The 18,780-nt window shown below is 46.5% G+C and overlaps 1 protein-coding gene across 9 annotated transcripts in view; it reads right to left on the minus strand.

The window, feature by feature from the left end:
* Positions 1–18,780, minus strand: part of ADGRB1 (adhesion G protein-coupled receptor B1) — a 304,676-nt gene that overhangs the window by 130,640 nt on the left and 155,256 nt on the right. For all 9 annotated transcript variants that reach the window (XM_071553750.1, XM_071553757.1, XM_071553756.1 and 6 more), the window contains 7 exons: positions 18,232–18,426; positions 17,147–17,215; positions 12,956–13,064; positions 11,962–12,105; positions 9,392–9,467; positions 5,151–5,253; positions 3,972–4,015 (listed from right to left, as the gene is read on the minus strand). In XM_071553750.1, coding sequence (XP_071409851.1) covers positions 3,972–4,015; positions 5,151–5,253; positions 9,392–9,467; positions 11,962–12,105; positions 12,956–13,064; positions 17,147–17,215; positions 18,232–18,426 — 740 coding nt within the window. The remainder of the gene's footprint in view (positions 1–3,971; positions 4,016–5,150; positions 5,254–9,391; positions 9,468–11,961; positions 12,106–12,955; positions 13,065–17,146; positions 17,216–18,231; positions 18,427–18,780) is intronic.

An 18,780-nucleotide genomic window follows, 5' to 3' on the forward strand; every position in this document is an offset into this window, starting at 1 on the left:
AGACCATGGAAGCACGTGGGTGGTTGTATTTATCAACTCCTTCTGTCCTGTCCCAGCAGGAGAAAGAAGGAGTAGGAGGCCAGATCATGGCTGGGTATTCACTTGACTAGGGCTAAGCAGCTTATAATTACTCCAGATGAACACCCTTGGAGGAGAGCCAGAGAATCCCAAATCATTCTCTGATTCCAACTCTCAATTTATCCAGCCAGTGCTAAGTTCATTAATCACACTTGCAGCACCCAACCAATAGAAATTAGTCCCTTGATCTTTTCCCTCCCTTGTTTCATTGCATGAGGAGTTGGGGGCAAGAGGAAGAGAAAAGAGGTGGAGATGTGCCACCCACTAATCTCACAGTCACTCAGAGGGGCTGGGATTAATAAATCAAGAATCCATTGTTCATAGTACAAGCTTAAATATCTGTCTAAATGCAAATGAATGAACCCTCAGGCGTTCTTCCTCTCCTTTTTTACCAAGTGCTCTATTCGACAGCTCTCTCTTGGAGGAAGCACGTGGTCATCTGATAATTGTCTGTTCTAATTGTAGTTTTACATTTCAACTTTTCACAGCCCATGGATTTTAAGTGGCTGTGGCATGGTTTGGATGGGGTTGGAATCTCAGGTGGCTGCAGGAACAGGCAGGAGCTGTCACGTGAGGATTGCTTTGAGCTTCTTGTCTTTGTACCTGTTCAGTCAGCAGTTGACTGGATTCAAGGTTGGCTTTGGATCATTGAGATCCTCAGCCTCAGTGGATGACTGTGAAGGTGGGGAAGGTCCACCTGCCCAGCCAGCCTTGGAGAAGGAACATGGAGAGTGGCAAAGGAGGAAGCTTGAGGAACAGCATTGCCTTCTGAGCAGCACCGTGGCAGCCTGGCTGGGGCTGTACAGGGAATACAGCAGAGTGAAGAACAAGCAGGGAAATGAACCTGTAAATCCATTAAATTTGTCAGAGCTGGGAAATGGGATTTCACAGAATGACAGAATGGTTTGGGTTGATAGAGACCTCAAAGATTATCTTGTTCCAATCTCCTTTCATGGGCAGGGACACCTTCTACTAGACCGTGTTGCTCCAAGCCCCATCTAACCTGGCCCTGAGCACTTCCAGGGATGGGACATCCTGAGATTCACCCACTTATACAACCATCTTATGAGGCTGCTCAGTGGGAAAACCTCTAATTTAAAGAATGTGTGGCAGGAAGGAGAAGATAAGAGCAAAGAGGGCAACCACACAAGTGTGGCTGAAGCTCACAGTTTCCTGACACAGAGTCACCAGTCATGATCTCTACCACACACCAGGCAACAGGTCCTGGGTGTATCCTAAAAACGCTTGCTCCAAGCAGGAAAAAAATTACCCAAAGCTGTGAGCCAGAACTGCAAACCCCTTGACAGCTCCTGAGTGCTGTTCGAGTTCAAGGTGAGCATTCAGGACTAGAGAACAGGGTTTGCATCATTTGCCTTTCATTAGACTTTCCCAGGAGTCAGAAGTGGTAGCAAATCAGCTTTGAAACGTTGTGAAAATCAGCTTTAAAATATTGCACAGACAGCTTGGCAGCTCCCGTTGCCAGAGATCACCGGATCAGCTCTGAGTTTTGGAATATCCCCCGGCAAAATCTGCTGACATCAGCATTTGGGACTTTTCAACTGCCTGAGATTGTAAATGTTGATTGAAAACACTTGCAGGAAAGCACACACACCTCCCAACACACACAGAAAGTGGAGTCTTAGCAGCAACATTTGTACAACCAATCTGCTGGGGATTTGGAATCCATCCTTGAAAACTGAACCGCGGCGTCGGTGCCAAGAATTTGCCTGCTCAGCTCTGAGCTGGGAGCCCATTCTTTTGATGCCACGAGGATGCAGGGATTAGAGAACAAAAGCATTCCTCATCTTGCACTTCCAAAGGGACAACAGGCAGCCAAACAAGCTGCTAAGCCTTGGGAGCAGGAGCATGGAGCAGTCAGAGCTCCCAGGCCAGGGAGCCACCTCGTGTAGTTGGTTGGAACCAGAGGGTCTTCAGGATCCTTTCCAGCCCAAACCAGTCTGTGATTCTATGACAAGGCAGAGGTGATTCTGCTGAACTGGGCACTGTTTTACCTCCAGAACAGGAATGGCATTCAAATTTCTCAATCCATGATGAGCACTGGGCAACCATTCATCTGTCTCCTACCAGACTCTTCCCAGTGCCAGCTCTGACAGATACAGGAATCCACCCGGAATGCCACCACTTCCCTCAGATCCAGCCATGTGCAAACTGGATTTTGCTCTGTTCATGCTCAGACTACAGCTAATTATACACCTCTGAGCATGGCAGGGAAACATCTCCATCCTGCTGGACATAAGCCTCTCTCTAGGATGTGGCAAGCCAAGAAAAATGAGATGGTGTGCAGAGCAGAAGGGACACTGGATCCAAATTCTACCCTTACTTGCCAAGAATTGGATTTGTATACAAGTGCTTTAATTCCATTCCAGCATGGAGAAACAACAGATTTAGGAGAGCAGGCCAGCTCCTCCTGAGTCTGCCCACCAATTCACAACCCTCTGTGCTGACCAGGCTCAGTCAGTATTTTGACACATAGATACAACAAAATAAAATCCAGTTTTACTAATTTCTTGAAGGTTCACCTGCACTCAACCGTCTTCTAATGCTGCACCAATTTTCACACCATGCCAGAGGGACCAGTTCTGCCCTGGACTCCAACATGTGTGTGATTTTACAAGCAGGAGGACCCTCTGGGCCCTTCAGCTTTGTTTGGATCCACTCATAGATGGAAAATTAATAACAGACCATCAAGAACGGTGAGGTGACTGCAAATATGTTGCCTGCCTATGTGTGCATATTCTACTTAATGGAGCATAACAGGAGAAGAATGGAATCATTTTTCAGATGCTGCAGATAATAATAATAAATAATAATAATAAATGCAGAGGTAGGTGCCAAATATGTGAGATCTCAAGGAGAGCAACTGACTGCAAACAGAAAAGAAGCCAGGCTGGTCCTCAAACTGAGACACAAAAGTCAATGAAGTAAGACCAACATTAAATCAAGCACTTTGTATCCTTGTCAAGTTCGCTCAGGATTTAAGGCCTCACTTTTAGAATGTTGGTTTTGGTTTTGTTGGGGTTTTTTGTGTTTTGGTTTTGTTCTTTTTTTCTAAGATGAACATTCCTTGACAACTACTTCCAATATAGGATTTATGGTCTTGACTCTTTCTGGTAACTTGGGATTTTTTTTCCTGCTTCACAAACACATCACTCAAAACTCCCTGCACAGCACCAGTTATTGCAGGAATCCTGGAAAAAAACTCAATTTGCCCCATCACAGCAGAACAACATGAAGCTCATATCACCTGAACTTTGCCACCACATGCCAGATTTGCAGCTGTGGGCTCTGACATGACTCCTCTTATGGTTCATGATTTAGGGTGAGCACTGCAGAGAGCCAAGCACAAACTGAACAACCCACAGTCCTCTGTCTTGGTTCATGTATCCTTTATATGGGTGAGCACTGCAGAGAGCCAAGCACAAACTGAACAACCCACAGTCCTCTGTCTTGGTTGATGTATCCTTTATATGGGTAAATCCCAACTTAGAAGAGTTAAAATAAGAGACCACTTTTGCAAACTGTAGATGAGGTCCAAAGCACCAAAGGAAATGCAAATACACACAAGCATCTCTGCTTGAACCCTGAGAGGGTTTCCCTGGTAGAGGAAGGTGATGCTTTCAGCACAACAGGGCCCCTCATGAACTGGACTGACAACATCTCATTGTAGATCTTTAAATATAAGACCCAGCTCAACTGGAACTAAAAGAAGGCAGTAAAAAGGGGTACATGTGTGAAGGACGAAGCCCTCCCCACCAGGGCAAAGAAAGAACTGAGTAGAGAGAGCAAGAACTGAGACAGACTGACACATCACTGCTAAAATTGTGATGATTTCACCTAAAAAACCAGAACAAATTGAAACCCACAGAACTCACCCATCATTTTCATCCCACAGGATGCAGGTCTGGTTGGTGGTTCCCTGCCAGGAGACAAGAAAGGGAAAAAAGAAGCAAATCAGTGTTGTGATGTTTGTGGAGCATCTGGAGCAACTAGAATGAAAAATGTGGTACATATTCTACTGTAGAACGACTTCCACTGCTGAGACACACCAGGTGATCAGTCATAGGTGTCAGTCCTCTGAAGGGCTTCTTTCACCCTTGGCTTGAAAAACAAGGCTAAAATGTGCCTCAGTTTGTTCCACATCACCATCACTGCAGAAGGATTTGGTTCTGCATCTTTCCTGACTCAACCTACTGATGTTCTTCCTTATTCCTCCTCTCACACAGAATCCTTTTGCTGCTCTCTTCTGGAAAATGGATCAAATACAGCCTGTGTTTGTGTGGGTCATGGGGCTTGGGAGAAGCACAGCCCTGCAGGAGGGGGTCAGGTGCGTTTGGAGTCCCCTGGGAGCAGTTTACCACTGACTCCAGCTGTCTTAGACCCCTTTGGAAAATCCTTCCAGGAGAGTCCAAAGCAAAGATGTGACGGATCTAATATTCATGTTGTAGAGCCTCAGGAGGACATCTAAAACCACAGCAAGAACAGGCCTTGGGGTGTGCAAATGTCCATTCCATACATCTGCTTAGGGTTGAGCAGAGGAACCTGGAGGGGTTTTTTACTGCCTGTGAAAGCACTGAGCACAACAGTAATATTCCTGTCTCCAGTACTAATGGAAAAAAACCTTTCCCCCTTCTTTCTCTCCTTAAAGAAGACCAATTTTACAGCCTGTTTGTTTTTGGTTTGTTTTTTAATGAGCTCACTATTATTCTTCCATGATCATGCCCTCAATGAAATCGTGTGAATGTGGGACAAGTCTGCCCATGTTCCCTCCTGTTCACCCTCCTGTTTCCCTGGCAATGCCTGGGCAAGAAGCACAGAGCAAAGGAGGTTTGGGAAGGTTGATCCATAAAATCTTCCTTGGCAGTGACCAGCAACAGTGTCAGGGTGGCAGTTGAGGACCTCAGCAGTGTTTAGGGAGGTTGAAAGGTCCTGCACCAGCCAAGAGAGCTCAAGAGTCCAGCACAACCACCTCCCTCCCCTCCTTGCACCAACACATTCCTGCTCTGCAGAAGCAAACACAGCTGCAGGATGGTGCAATCCCAGGAAATACTTACATTGTACAGGTGGGAGAATTCAATTTCCAAAGGGGTGAGGAGAGACCGAGGAAATGGCTTCACAGTGACCGAGATGACTTTGGAGTTCAGAACAGTGCTGTTCCTGGGAAGAAGAGGGGAAAGAGATGTTTTAAAGAGGACTTTAAAGGGGGAATTTTGTGGAGCAGGGAATCCCACCACATCTATCACTGGTGGTACAAGGTTTAGTGTACAGAGTGAAGAAGGAGTTGACCCCATTGGTTTAAAGTAGCACCAAAGACACTTGGCTGCTGATGGGCCTTTGAGCTCTGTCCTGTGAGCTCCCCTCAGTCCCTCCAGGAATCAGTCATTTTTATCAACCTCATTGACTCCTAAAGCCATTGGGCTTAAAGGCTGTATTTATCCAAGTAACAAGATGGTCCTGGACCCATTTTCTATCCCTCACACCAGTTCATTTGGAATACCATGATCCTTGTGTGTCCCTTCCCACTCAGGATAGCCCATCATTTCATGTGCTTTCAAAACAAAGCCTCTGTTTTCCCTCTCAAAGGCTGGCTTGGTTGCCTTTACAGCATACCCATGGTGCAGGACATCCCTGAAGTGTTTAAGGCCAGGTTGGATGGAGCTCTGAGCAACCTGGTCTAGTGGAATCTCATCTCGTTCCAACCCATGGCAGCTGGAATGAGATGAGCTTTAAGGTCCTTCCAACCCAGGCCATTTTGTGATTCTGTGTCCCTGTCTGGAGGCAGGTGTGTATCTCAATTCCCTGAGGATCAAAAGCAAGTGGAAAAAGGCCAAACCTTTCATGTAGATGTCTAAATGTCTGTGTCCAGACAAATACTGTAATAAATCTGACAGCCCTGAAAGGCTTGGCTGTTGGAAGAAACAGCAAGTGAGGAGGTACCTCCCATACCTGTGCTGCTTCCTGGAAAGCCAAACTCTTTGCAGGCACTTCCTTGGGCACTGAGCATCTAAATACACAGGATTTCCTGGTGTTTCTGCAGATTATTGGTGTTTAAATAAGTGAAAGGTTCCCCAACCAGCAGATGAAAATGCTGCCATGGAGGAATTGGCAGTAGAGTGGTGACCCAGCTTGAGGCTGCTCCCAGCCCTTGTGGCACCCTTGGGCAAGGGAAAATTTTTCCCTATCCAAATCTCCACCAAATTAGAGGTGCTAATAACATCTTATACTTTTATTTCTGGCTCTTATTTTTCTTTTTACAAAAGAATTGAATGGGAAATGTTTGCACTTACATGATAGTAATAATAATAATAGTAATAATAAAAAAGGAAGGTTTAAAAAAAGGTTTAAAAAAACCCTTTTGGAATTGTCCATGGATGTGTAAGGGGATGCTCAGAAAGTCACTATTCCACCAGCACTAGAGGGAATGACAGAGTTGGTTTAACAGGGCAAATAAGGAAAATGATAATAAAGTTTCCTTTAAAATAAAAAAGGAAATAAAAGAAGCAATACAGCAAAACAATTAGCCTAGAAGGGAAAAGTAAAGGAGTAAAGCAGCTGCAAGAAGCTAAACACCGAATCTGCTGAAAGGAAACCACCAGTGCATGTCTTCATTAGTAGCTGTGTCTGGAAGGGTCAGTTCTTGGTTCAGTGCTGCTGAATATTTGCAGGAGCACCAAAACATCCTTTTGGAGCCTGAGGACCAGGTGAGAATCGATGCAGTAAAACAAAAGCAGAAAGAGCACTGGATTTTTCCAGGTGGGAAGTTGTAGGAACACAGAATTCACTGGTGTGCAGCCTGTAGAGGGTGGTTTACGGCCTAGTGGTCACAGCTCTCCCAGGAGTTAAGGGGGCTTATAAAAAGTTGGAGAATTACCTTTTACGTGAGCAGATAGTGATGGGACAAGGGGGAATGGTCTTAAATTAAAAGAGAAATTTTGATGAGATGTTAGGATGAAATTAATTACTCAGAGAGTGGTGAGGCCCTGGCACAGGTTGCCCAGAGGAGTTGTGGCTGCCCCATTCAGAGCTCAAGACCAGCTTGGATGGGGCTTGGAGCAGTCTGGTGTAGTGGAAGGTGTCCCTGTCCATGACAGGAGGCTGGAATGAGATGGTTTTAGGTCTCTTCCAAGGAGATGAAGCAGAGATCTGTTCTATACACCCATCCTTGTCAGGATTCCACTGTACTACCAGGTTCAATTCCACTTTGAGATGAGGAAAACAGAGCAGAGAGTTCAAAATCGAGACAGAAAATTGATCCAGGTGCTGGAAAACCAGACAAAAGTTTTCTGTTGAACGGCATGTCTGACAGTCTGTTGCATGTGAGGGACTTTTCAGTCACCCACCCAGAGGCCCAGTGCCTGGAAGTGAAAGTCAGAAAAATTCAGCCTTAAAATGAGAGACAGGCTCCCAGCAGAGAAGGTAATTAGATATCTGAGCAGCTTTCTGGGGGAGGCAAAGGACTCAGCATCACAATCTTGCAGGAAGAAGATGAATACTTTTTCCTGAAAGCACATTGCAGCTCAGCTTCTGGGAAGAAAACAAAACACGTGGAGATCTGGCTTGAACAGGAGGCTGGGGCAGCTCAGAGGGCTCCTGTGTGGCCGTAAAGAGTGTGCAAACAGCTGTAAACACCCTGCTGGTACACGGGGCTGGGGGGTGCCAGGCTGTTGGTTCTGCCATGTCCTCTGCAGCATGTCCAGCTGGGACCAAGCTCTTCTCACCTCCCTCGCTTGGAAAATCAGGTTTTGTTTGTGTCCCATCTCAATTGTCACAGCTGCCAAGATCCACAGGACTCCGGATCCGAGGGGACAGAATAATGTGTGACTCAGAGAAGGAATCGCTGCTTGGGGGAGGTAAATTGGGACAATTAGGAACAGCTCAGCTAGTGCTGTTTGCTGGGCTAAAACTCTTTTTTCCCCCCTTTTTTTCCTTTGAGGAAAAATCACTTTGCATTGAATCAGTGTTGTCAAACCCAGGTCCATATTGCTTATGTGTATCCAGGAATAGCTGCTCTTCTCTGTGGTCAGAATTATTTTTTACCCACAGGCAGCTACATGGTTATTTAATGACATTCTCCTTTTTAATGCTGTGCCCATTTGCACAGCAGTGAAGTAAGAGCTACTTTACTGCTGCTGCTGCTTTTATTTCTCTATTTTTTTTCCCTTTTTGACTCTCCACAGGTAATTCAAGACTCCAGGGTTTTTTTTTTTTAAAAAAGGGGACTGTCCTTTAATTAAGGAACATCTTAACTCAGCTCTCCCGTGGGAATGCTGCTCGGAAGCTGTGGCTGCTGCAGCTGCTGGTTATCAGAGCTCATTCCCTGCTTGGCCAGAGGAAGCTGAAATACTGCTGGATCATTTGAGCCAATGATGTTTATTGCCCTTCTGATCTAATTCCCACTGCTGTAATGGAAGATATTACAGAATACAGTTGGCTGACTTGCTAATTCCTCCCTGCACTCACTTGGAGCTCTTTTGCCATTGCCAGTGCTAAATCTGGAGGTATTTAAATGATTATCGGTGAGGAGAGATGCCCTGGTGTTTATGGTAAATGGGCTCACGCTAATCAGTGCAGAACAGATTTAGAAGGTGCCTTAGGATGCTTAATTTACTGCCTCAGTACCAGTCTCGGGGAAGAAAAAAAAAAAAAAGGAGCGAGAGGAAAAGGGAGAGGAGGGAAGGGAAGGGAAGGGGACGAAGGGGAATGCTGAACACAAAAGCTTCGGTGCCCGGGGCGGTTCGCAGTGGCCGGGCACACGGGAGACGTGCAGCCAGGCGTGCCACTGCTCTCTGCGCTCCTCCCGAGCCTGTCCCTGCCCTGATGCTCTGGACGGCTCAGTGGTGTTGGCAGCTCTCCGGGAGCTCGGGAGGATCGAGGCAGCTGAGCATCTCCCATCTGTCAAAATCCCCAAAATCCCTCGTGACGAGGAGGGCGGTGTGAGAATCCATCTCCGGAGGGCAAAGGGTGGCAGGCGGGGATGAGAAGGCAACAGCTCCGCATCTCCCCTTCTATCCAGAGTGCACATGGATAGGGAAAACCTTCCTGCTCCTCCAGCACGTGGTGCCTGCAAGGCATGAGCCTGTCGCCACCTGAACGGGCAGCATCAGTCAGGGGGCCGAAATATCTGCACTGCAAGTAAAAGTCTGTCTCGTTACACCCACATGTAACCACCCACTGTTGGTTGTTTTTTGGTTTTGGCTTTTTTCCCCTAGAAAACCGGGGTGCTGCAGCTAGAGGGATCAGCAGGAAAATCTGGTGATGTCCCAGCTGCTCACCCTCCCCAGGCAGCCCCTCTTACCTCTGGAGGGAGAGGATGTTGCCCACGTTCCGGTACAGCACCGTCCCCACCACGAAGACGGAGGAGTCGTCTGACACTGCAGGACACCAAAGGAAAGGGAAGAAGAGAACAGCACTGAGACAAACAGGATGTCACCTGTGCCCCTGGGACACCCAGGTGCAGGATTTGGCCTGGAATGGAGGGCTCTGTGGTGAGATGCAGTGCCTGCTGTCACCACACTGGGTCTCCATCAGTCCCAAGAGAGGGCTCAGCGCCTTTGGGGTGACGTGGCATCCACCCTCACGCAAGGCTCACTCATGCCAAATGACCAGCCTGGTGCTCCCCCATTCAGAAACCCACTAATCCCTCTGACAGCACCACAGCAGGCAAATCTGCAGGGTGGAAAGGTCTCCTTCAGCCACCCCAGGGCACTTGGACCCATCCAGAGCGATCAGGCCTTCAGAGAAAGGAGCCACACTCGGGCTGACAAGGGCAGTGAGAAGGGGAGTTGTTCCACTGTGCCTCCTCTGACCCCAAAACTCATGTGCTGCCTCGGGCCCATGGTCCCAGATGAGCCTCTGAATCATCTGTGTGACCTCTGGGCACATCATTTGACCTCTTCCTCCTTTTTCTTTTCCTCCTCCTCCTCCTCCACTGCCTCGCAGGGCCCAGCTGCACAAAGCAAGAGCTCCCTTAATCATCCACAAACAGCACAGGCAGCCCTGCAGATGGATTTTTTGGGGACAAAAAGCAAGTGGATGAGTGAAAAATCCATGCTGAGGAAGCCTGGGGAAGTGCCCTGGGCTGGGGCTTCACTGATGCCTTGTACTGAGGTTGAGCTTGCTCCATCAGTGCAGGGCAGGCACAACTCTGTGTGTCCACCCTTCTTATCATCAAACTGGGCTCAGCTGAGATAGCTGGTGAACATGTAACTGGGAGAGACTGACAGACAGGCTTGCAGAGCAATTAATCACCACATAAATCAGTGTTGGCCCACCAAAATCAACTGTCAGCTCCCAGCAGTGAGGGGGTTTGGTTTTGGTCTCAAGGAACTGCCTGTCTCCATCACTTTGCTCAGGATAGTTACTCCTACTCCCTGCAGCCAAAGAAAAGTGAGGATCAAAGCTCATGGAGGTGCATCTGTGTTCTAATCACTAAGTAAAGCCTTGAAAAATATAGAACCAGCACAAGATACTGAACAAAACGGAGGCAGAAGAGCCCTGGGTGGTACTCAGGAAGCCGTGGAGAGCTGAACACTGATGGGAAGCTGTTTTTTCAGGGTGGATGTCACATTTTGTTTGCACAGTCACTGCAGCTTGGGGGCCCCAGAGCAGCTCTGTGTGAAGATGCTTCTAACAGAAATCTGGAAAACAACACCACAGGGGACTGGATACTTTTTAAGGAAAGCCTTCGGCCTCAGAGCAGGATCAGCTCTATCTGTGTCTGGTGCCAGCAGTTTGTCCACCAAGTGATTAAAGGTTTCCCAAGGTGAAGGTACCACAACAAACAAACTGTGAGAACACTTCCAGTGTGCTCCAACTTCTCCCAGAGAGATCAGGGTGTCTTCAAGGCATGACAAAACACAAGGAGGGCTTGACATGATCCTTGCTCTGACAGCAACTCACTGTTTACCCTTGGGGCTGTCACTTAACTGTTCTTGGCCTCAGATTTCCCAAGCAGAAATTATGGTTGGTTCCACCTCCCATAGGGAACCCATGACAAGGGGTGCTGGTGTGACAAGAGGAGGCCAAAGGTTTTCTGGTGGTAACAACTCACAATCTCCAGCCTATGTCCCATGGAAGGACAGGAGCCAACAGTTTTCCCTCTCAAAGCCACAAATGTCAGAAGTAAATCCCACTATTTCTCAGCAATTTGGGGTTCTTCTTGTAAAAACTCAGGCCTTCATCCTGCCAAATTTTGAGTCTATCTGCCAAAAGATGAGCACCTTAAGTGTGTTGGTTCCTGGGACTGGCATCCAGGTAAAGGCTGGATGCTCCAGCAGAGCATCTCAGAACCTTTCAGGTTCCTTCTGGACCTGGCAGTGACGCTGATGGACCCAGCACTCCCACCTCCATACTGTGGCTCATATCCACGCCCTGCTGTGGACTCAGTGACCCCAGGGATAAATGCCTCTGAATTTCCTCTCTGAAGGCAGAAAATATCACACAACAACCATAAAACCCCCAACTCTAGCAAAGATTGTCCATACAGCAGACCCCGACCCATCAGATACTCAGTCTGATGAGTTGACCACCAGCTACTTACCCTTAGATGGTTTTTTCCAGTTTGGATCCGGTCTTGGGGGGCACCTAAAACATTCTTTGCCTATTTTTGTTGCTAATTTAGGATAAGACACATCCACACCCAGGAACCAGCTTGCTCCTGGAATTTTACAAGGAGTTTAGGCTAAAATCTTGGTCATGCCATATCTGAAATCCTTATTTACACCCATCAATGTTTTTGATGTCCATGTATTTGTCAGCAAATCCAACTGAGCTGGAAGGAGAATTTGAAGACCAGCTGAACAGAAGGAACCACTTGGAAAATGAAGAAGAAATATTCTGTTGGAGTGGCCTGGCTGTGCTGCCTACCTGAGAGCCCTGAAGACAGGATGCTCTTGGAGACAGTGACCTTGTCCTCTGAGTTCTTGGCCCAGTCCACCATGCCCCTCCAGCCTTTCATGGGGAAGGTGATGTCAGTTGCTGCATTTGCAGGCAGTTTGTGAATGCCGAGGACTAGAGAGAAGCAAGAAATTAAATCAGTCAACAAAGCAGCTTCAATAAATCCCCATGTGCAGAAAAAGCCATTGGAAACAATGGTGGGAAATCAGATAGCAGAGAGACTGGATCTTGAGAGCTATGGGAGTGATGCTCTCCTCAGGTAATGTTTATGAATGAAAGAGGACACTTGAAAGGAAAGGCCCTGCCTGAACTAAACCTGGCAGAAGAGAAGTCAATCTGCTCCAAAATCTTGTCTCTAGGAGTGGCCAACATCAGCTGCTAAGAAGTGTGAGAAAGAACAGAGCAAGACATCTCTTGGTCTGTCCTCCCAGCAATCAGCAGGACTTCCTCAGTTAGTGGCTGTATCCAGATCATCAACTTTAACAGCCACCAATGAACCTCTCTTTTGTGCACTTTCCTAATCCCATCATGAACCCATCTGTACTTTTTGGCTCCTGCAGCATCCTCTGGCAACAAGTTCCATGCTGGGGTTGTGCACACAGAATAAATCAAACACTGCCTGCTGTTTGCTTGCTGCCTCATCACTCCACTGGCTGCTGTGCAATTCTTGTGTTCAAAAAACAAAGGGAAGAGACTAATTCTGCCCACTTTGTCATCTGTTCTCCATTCATGGTTCCATAGACATCTCTCGGATCTCTACATGGACATCTCTTCTTCACGGTGAAATCCTAAATTCTTTGGAGAAAAGCCACCCCAGATTTATGACCATCCATGTGGTTCCCCAGACCTTTTATTGTTGCACCACCTGCTGCCTCCCCTCCTTCCCTTCCCACAGCCCAGGTTCCACAGTAATTAGCAGCTTCATGGGCTCTCCACCTGACGTGGGGAGTGCAAATCCACTCACCCAGGTTGTCCGTCACTTGGTAGGAATCCCGGAAATCCTTCATGCGAAAGCCAATGACATCAATGAAATCCTCCACCAGCCTGAACAGCTCCTTGGCATTTGGCCCTATCTGCAAAGAGAGGGACAATCTTTAATAGATCAGACACTAATGAGCACAGCAAGAGTGTCTCAGTGGGCAAAGATTCCTGCCCTCACATGGGAACTGGAAGCATAGTCTGGTTATAATGGAATATTATGGAGCTGGGAAGAATGAGGGTTGAGAAATCCTAAAAGAAAGCCTAGAAAAAGGGGCAGGAAATAATAATATGACATTCAAATTGGTAAAACTTTGGTTGGAAGGCAATGTTTTAAAGCAAAGAGAAATACCTGAGATTTCTCTGGAGCAGAAGATAACTTACCTGTTTACTGACACAGAATCATAGGATCAAAGAACCATAGAATGATTTGAGTTGGAATGGACCTTAAAGATCTTCTACTTTATTTCCAAGCCCACTGACTGGAGTATTTGGCCCCACTCACAGCCAGTGAGCCAGAGGCATTTGGAATTTCACATCAAAAAAGTGAAGATGTGTTTGTGTTGATGTATTGAAGCTCTGCCCTTTGTCAAATTCCAAGAGCCTTTACCAAGCCTGAGGCTTCCCTGACACTCAGGTGTTGTGATACTTGGTCTGAGATATTTATTTGCTCTACTTCTGATGGTCGGTCTATCTATCTATCTATCTATCTATCTATCTATCTATCTATCTATCTATCTATCATATTGACAGGGAGCCCACAAACCTTTACCTCCAGCAGAGTAGTTAATCCTGCTATCATTTCACAGCAAAAAGCCACATCAAAGGACATCCATGATCTAATGTTGCATCCCAGGCACCAGCTCACATAATCCTATCCAGAAAAGCATCATGCCCTGATTTTCTCCTTTCCTGTTTCTTTTCTGGCAGGATCTCACTCTCCAAATAACTGAGTTCTTGGTCCCGTGCTGTCTTGGAGCTTCTCTGTCTCTTCTTTTCTTTCCTGGTGTTTCCCCATTGATAAAGATATTGGCAATAACTCTTCTTTAGCTGTATTTTGCCAGCCTTACAGAAGGCTGTTAAACATAAAGCAGTTTTCCAGTGACAGATTCCATAAAATATAATCCACTTGAAATGAGCTGTGCTGACTACTTGTCTTTCCCTCAAAGCACGTTTGCCCACAGGAGCTCAGCAAATGCCACGAGAGGCTGAAAAATTCAGCTCCTTACCTCTTCTTTTCCTTTTTCACCACTTTCACAGGGTTTTGGGTTCCTCTCCATAATCCAGAGCTTTCTCAGGTGGCTGAGCAGAGCTGAAGGGACAGCTGGGGATGAGCAGGGTGGGATGGAGGCAGCAGGAAGGCTGAGCCATCAAGTGTGTGGGCAAGGAGCACAGGGGTGGCCACGTGTGTCTTTGTCTGTCCAAAGAAATCTTGCTAAAACTAAAACTGTATCAGGAGGAGATCTGAAAGTTCTGCCAGGGCAGCAGGTGTGCACATAAGGATGAGAACTGAGTGAGAAAGCTATTTTTAACAGCACACTTTTATATTCTATTACAGATTGAAATCACAAGGTCAAACTACATCCAGGCTAAACTGGATGTTGCATTTTAGGTTTTTATCATATAATGGTGAATATAATCTCCCCCAAAAGCACAGTATCCCTTCTCTGAGTACTTTTATGAGTTGTTTTTATTTTCCTTGAACAACATTTCAGCTTGGAGGGCCACAGGGTGTTGGGATGTGGAAACAATGAAGTTGGGATTATTTTTAATGTACAAACTGGGAGACAAAGACCTTGTTTGAAAAAATTGGTTGATCTTGGGCAATGCAGGGTGTGATTTTGGTTCAGCAACTTAAAGGAAGAAAAACAGAGACTGTGGAAAACTGTGTTGTCATCCAGTCCATGAAGATTTCTGTGTCTCAAAGTGCTGGGCTGTAATCTCAATTCCCACTAAAATAAGCACCAGGCAAACTTTCTCCCTATGATATTCCCAATCCACATGGAGGTTCTGGTGATGGTGGCAACAGGCTGGGCTGGGTCTGTCTGTAGGTGTAAAGAGCAGATTGCACAGGGAAAGCCAGTGGGAATGACTTGCCACACAGAGCAGGCTGCAGCTGTTTTGAAGGGCATCAACAGGGTTTCCCTGTTGTCATGACAACTTGACAGTCTCCTCTGCTCTGTACTGAGATTTGTACATACACCTGAAGGCTTGAAACCAAGTATTTGGCCACAGAATCACAGAATCACAGTATAGTGTGGAATGGACCTCAGATGTCATCTGGTCCAACCCACTTGCTCAAGCAGGACCACCTAGAGCCACCTGCCCATGACTATGTCCAGTGGGTTCTCCATCCCACATTGTCATTCTCATCCAAATGCAATGGGAAAACACAAGATGTCAGGGAGAAGGGAGAGGTTCACAAGGCTGCTCAGCTCCTGACAGAGGTCCTGTTGCATGCAGGAAAGGTTTTCTGATCCCTGTCTCACCTTCTGGAGTGCCAATTATTGTGCCAGCACTTGCTGTTAGAAGTTTTTTCCCAGAGGACTTCCCTGGCTGGTGTGACTATAACTGGACTCTGGGGTTGCTTTGTGTGCTGAGTGATTTTTACTCAATTGATATTTCCATATCTCTTTGAGGAATTTTTCAACTGCAGCAGGTGGCTAAAAGTGAGTTGCCACATTCTCTGATCCATCCCTCCAAGTACTTCCACAGGACTGATTTATGTTCCTTGACTGATTTATGTTCCAGGACTGAGTTATGTTCCTTGTCCAGCTTATTCTGCAAGTTGAGCTTGTTTGAGAGTTTGAGTTGAGCAAGTTGAGAATTTGTGTTCCAAGGTGCAAAACTGAGGAATGGCCGTGGGAGGAATGAGCTTTACCAAGGACCCTTCCAGCAGAGCTGCTGGGCTTAGGCAGAGCTTTTTCACTCTGTTGTGATGCCCAAAAGCTGTAGTGAGAGGACAGCACTGAGCAGCCCTGGGCTTGTCAAGGGAATGGCAAAGGGACGAGGAATAGGTCAGAGACAAGCCCACAGCAGAGTTCAACTGGGGCTGAAGGGACAAGGGCCAAATAAAACACAGCTAGAAAACCCCATAAAATCATCCCCTAATACAGAATTATTCAGAGAGTCATAGAATGGATTGGATTGGAAGGGAATTTAAAGATCATTTAGCTCCAAATCCCTGTCATGGCAAGGACACCTTCTTCTAGACCATCCTGCTCAAAGCCCCATCCAATCAGGCCTTGGGCACTTCCAGGAATGGGGAGGTGGGAGTTCAGCAGGATCTCCAACCTTCAGAGGGGAGAGATAAAATAAAACATAACTGAAGCCATGCCCAGCTTGTGCTGAGAACTGGCAGCTCAGCTGTGCAGACCCCAGCACTGCAAAACCTGCTTGTCCTGCAGCTTTTTAGCCAGGAACTCAAACCCATGTAATCCCACCTCTTTACCTTGACAAGAAGAAAAGTTGAAATTAGAGCAAGCCAGCAGGATTATAAACTTCAAACCAAGCTTCACCCTTGAGAACTATCCAAAATTTTGCCTACACCACCAGCATTTCACTGTTCTGCATGCAGAGACTCTGGTTTAGAGCTGAGATTCTGTGGTTCATACAGTTACTCCATTAATATGACTCAGCCTAAGCTGACACTGAGCCCCAGGAGCAGTTGCATGAAAGAGCTGACTGGCCATCATCTCTGGGTCTGACCACTGCCTTCTGTGTCTGAGTACTCTGGCTCTTCCATAGTAAGGATTTGTCCAAGGAGAAGAGCATTGGTGGATGGGGATATTTTGTGGTCTGCGGGTGAAACAGGTACCTGTCACATGCAACGCACTCCAGAATCATGAAATCAGAATATCCTGAGCTGGAAGGGACACACAAGGATCATCAAGCCAACTGCTGGCCCTGCACAGGACACCCTAAGAATCTCACCATGTGTCTGAGTGTTTTCGAAGCACTCCTTGAGCTCTCTCAGGTTTGGTTCTGTGACCACTGTCCTGGGAAACCTGTTCCAGTGCCCAACCACCGTCTGGGTGAAAAATCTTTGCCTAATATTCAAAAATTCTGGGCAAGAAGACCTAGGAGGCCATGTAGACACTTGGAAATTCCTCTCCTCATAGCTTAACCCTATGTTGAAAACATTTTTCATTTCAGGGAATGTGCTGAAGGTTCATACCAGCTGAGCTTCCTCCCATTTTTCCCGATTTTCCTCAGATAGAAGATTGCTGATGATCTGGACAAAGTTCTGGAGAAAGGAGACAGAAGAGGACAAAAGAGGTGGTTATTCAAACATAGCCCAGACTGGGAAGGACACAGTGATGTGGGAGGAACATTTGAGAACCACCCATGCTCCAAGAGGGTTCTGATTGATCCATTCCCAAAGGATCCCACAGCACTTCACAGGTCCCCAAGGATGTTAATGAAAACAGGTTGTAGTAGGGCTTTTTTCCCCAAGGTCTTCCCTTTGGCTACTATATTTCCTAAAGGGTTAGACTGGAAATATGTCTTTTATCCCTTACTGGTGGATGGATCTAAGATACTGAAACGTAGATGTCTGTCAGAAACTAATTAGAGAAAGGTGATCTTTCCTTGCAGAAGTTTCTTTATATCCTATTTTCTAACATTTTCTGTTGTTTCAGTATGTGAGAACCTTATGATCCCCTTTAGCCTGTGACCAGAGATTGATCAAGAGGGTGCTCTGCATGGCAGGACCTTTTCAGACTGTGAGAAGGAATGAGATAGGAAATTTAAGACTATTGATTTTTTTCTCCAGTTTTACCACTCATTGCAGATCCTGGAGGACCAGTTTAATGTTTCAAGCCATGGGGTGATGAGCCATCCCAAGGGGATATCTTGTATCTGCTTTGCCTTGCAACTGCTGAAAGTGAAACCCTGGGATGAGAAGACTGGAGGACATTCTCCTGCATCAACATCCAGGTACCCAATGCCCCAGGATTATTTTACCTCTAGTCATTAGACTGAAATCCCCTCCAAATGATGCTCTCATATCAATTAGACTCCATAGTAAAGTGCTATCAGGTTAAAATAGTTCAGAGTGACTTTGGCTTTCAAGTTTATAAACCAGGGAGAATAACCTTGAAAGGAGAGTTTGTCAATACAGGAAGACATTTGAGGAAACAAATACTCTGGCTCTTCATCACTACTGTATCAGCTGCAAAGCAGGTAACAAACCTGGAGCCCTGTGCATGCAAGTACACCTCTACCCAAGCCATGGACTCCAGGATGTGCATCCCAGCTCACCTGGACATCTCCAGAAGTTGGGCTGTGATAAGCCCTACGGAAGATCTCTGTCATGTTCCTGAGTACGTCCATGGTGGACAACAAGTCCCCGCTGTAGCTGGTCCCATCCTGGGAGATTTCCACGAGGTTTTGGAGCACATCTGACAGCCCATCTCCCATCAGCCCACGCTGAGCTTTGGAAAGATGTTCCCTGGTCTAAGAAACAGAAAAAAAATGTGACAAACACCTTGGGGACAGTCAAAGTCAAGTTAATGAGCTCAGTGAAGGAATTGCTGGAGGAAGGTTTTTGACCTTCCTTCTAATTCAGAGTGAATCTGACAGTCTTTGCTGGCCTGAGAGCCTCTGGTATTCTTAAAATGATAGGAAAGAGTGATAGATTCTGAAGTATATTCTAAATGGTTCTAAAATGATAGAGAACTGAAATTTTCTGTTTGCCCATGAAGGAAAGGTTGTGTGTAAGTTCAGAAGAGATTGTTCTACAATGGGGTTTCTTCTGCTCATAACCCAAGTGAGCTAACAGAATATTTTTGCCCCAGAACCTTGTTTTCT

The sequence above is a fragment of the Pithys albifrons genome, chromosome 4 (assembly GCF_047495875.1).
Source record: "Pithys albifrons albifrons isolate INPA30051 chromosome 4, PitAlb_v1, whole genome shotgun sequence".
In the NCBI taxonomy this organism is placed as follows: domain Eukaryota; kingdom Metazoa; phylum Chordata; class Aves; order Passeriformes; family Thamnophilidae; genus Pithys; species Pithys albifrons.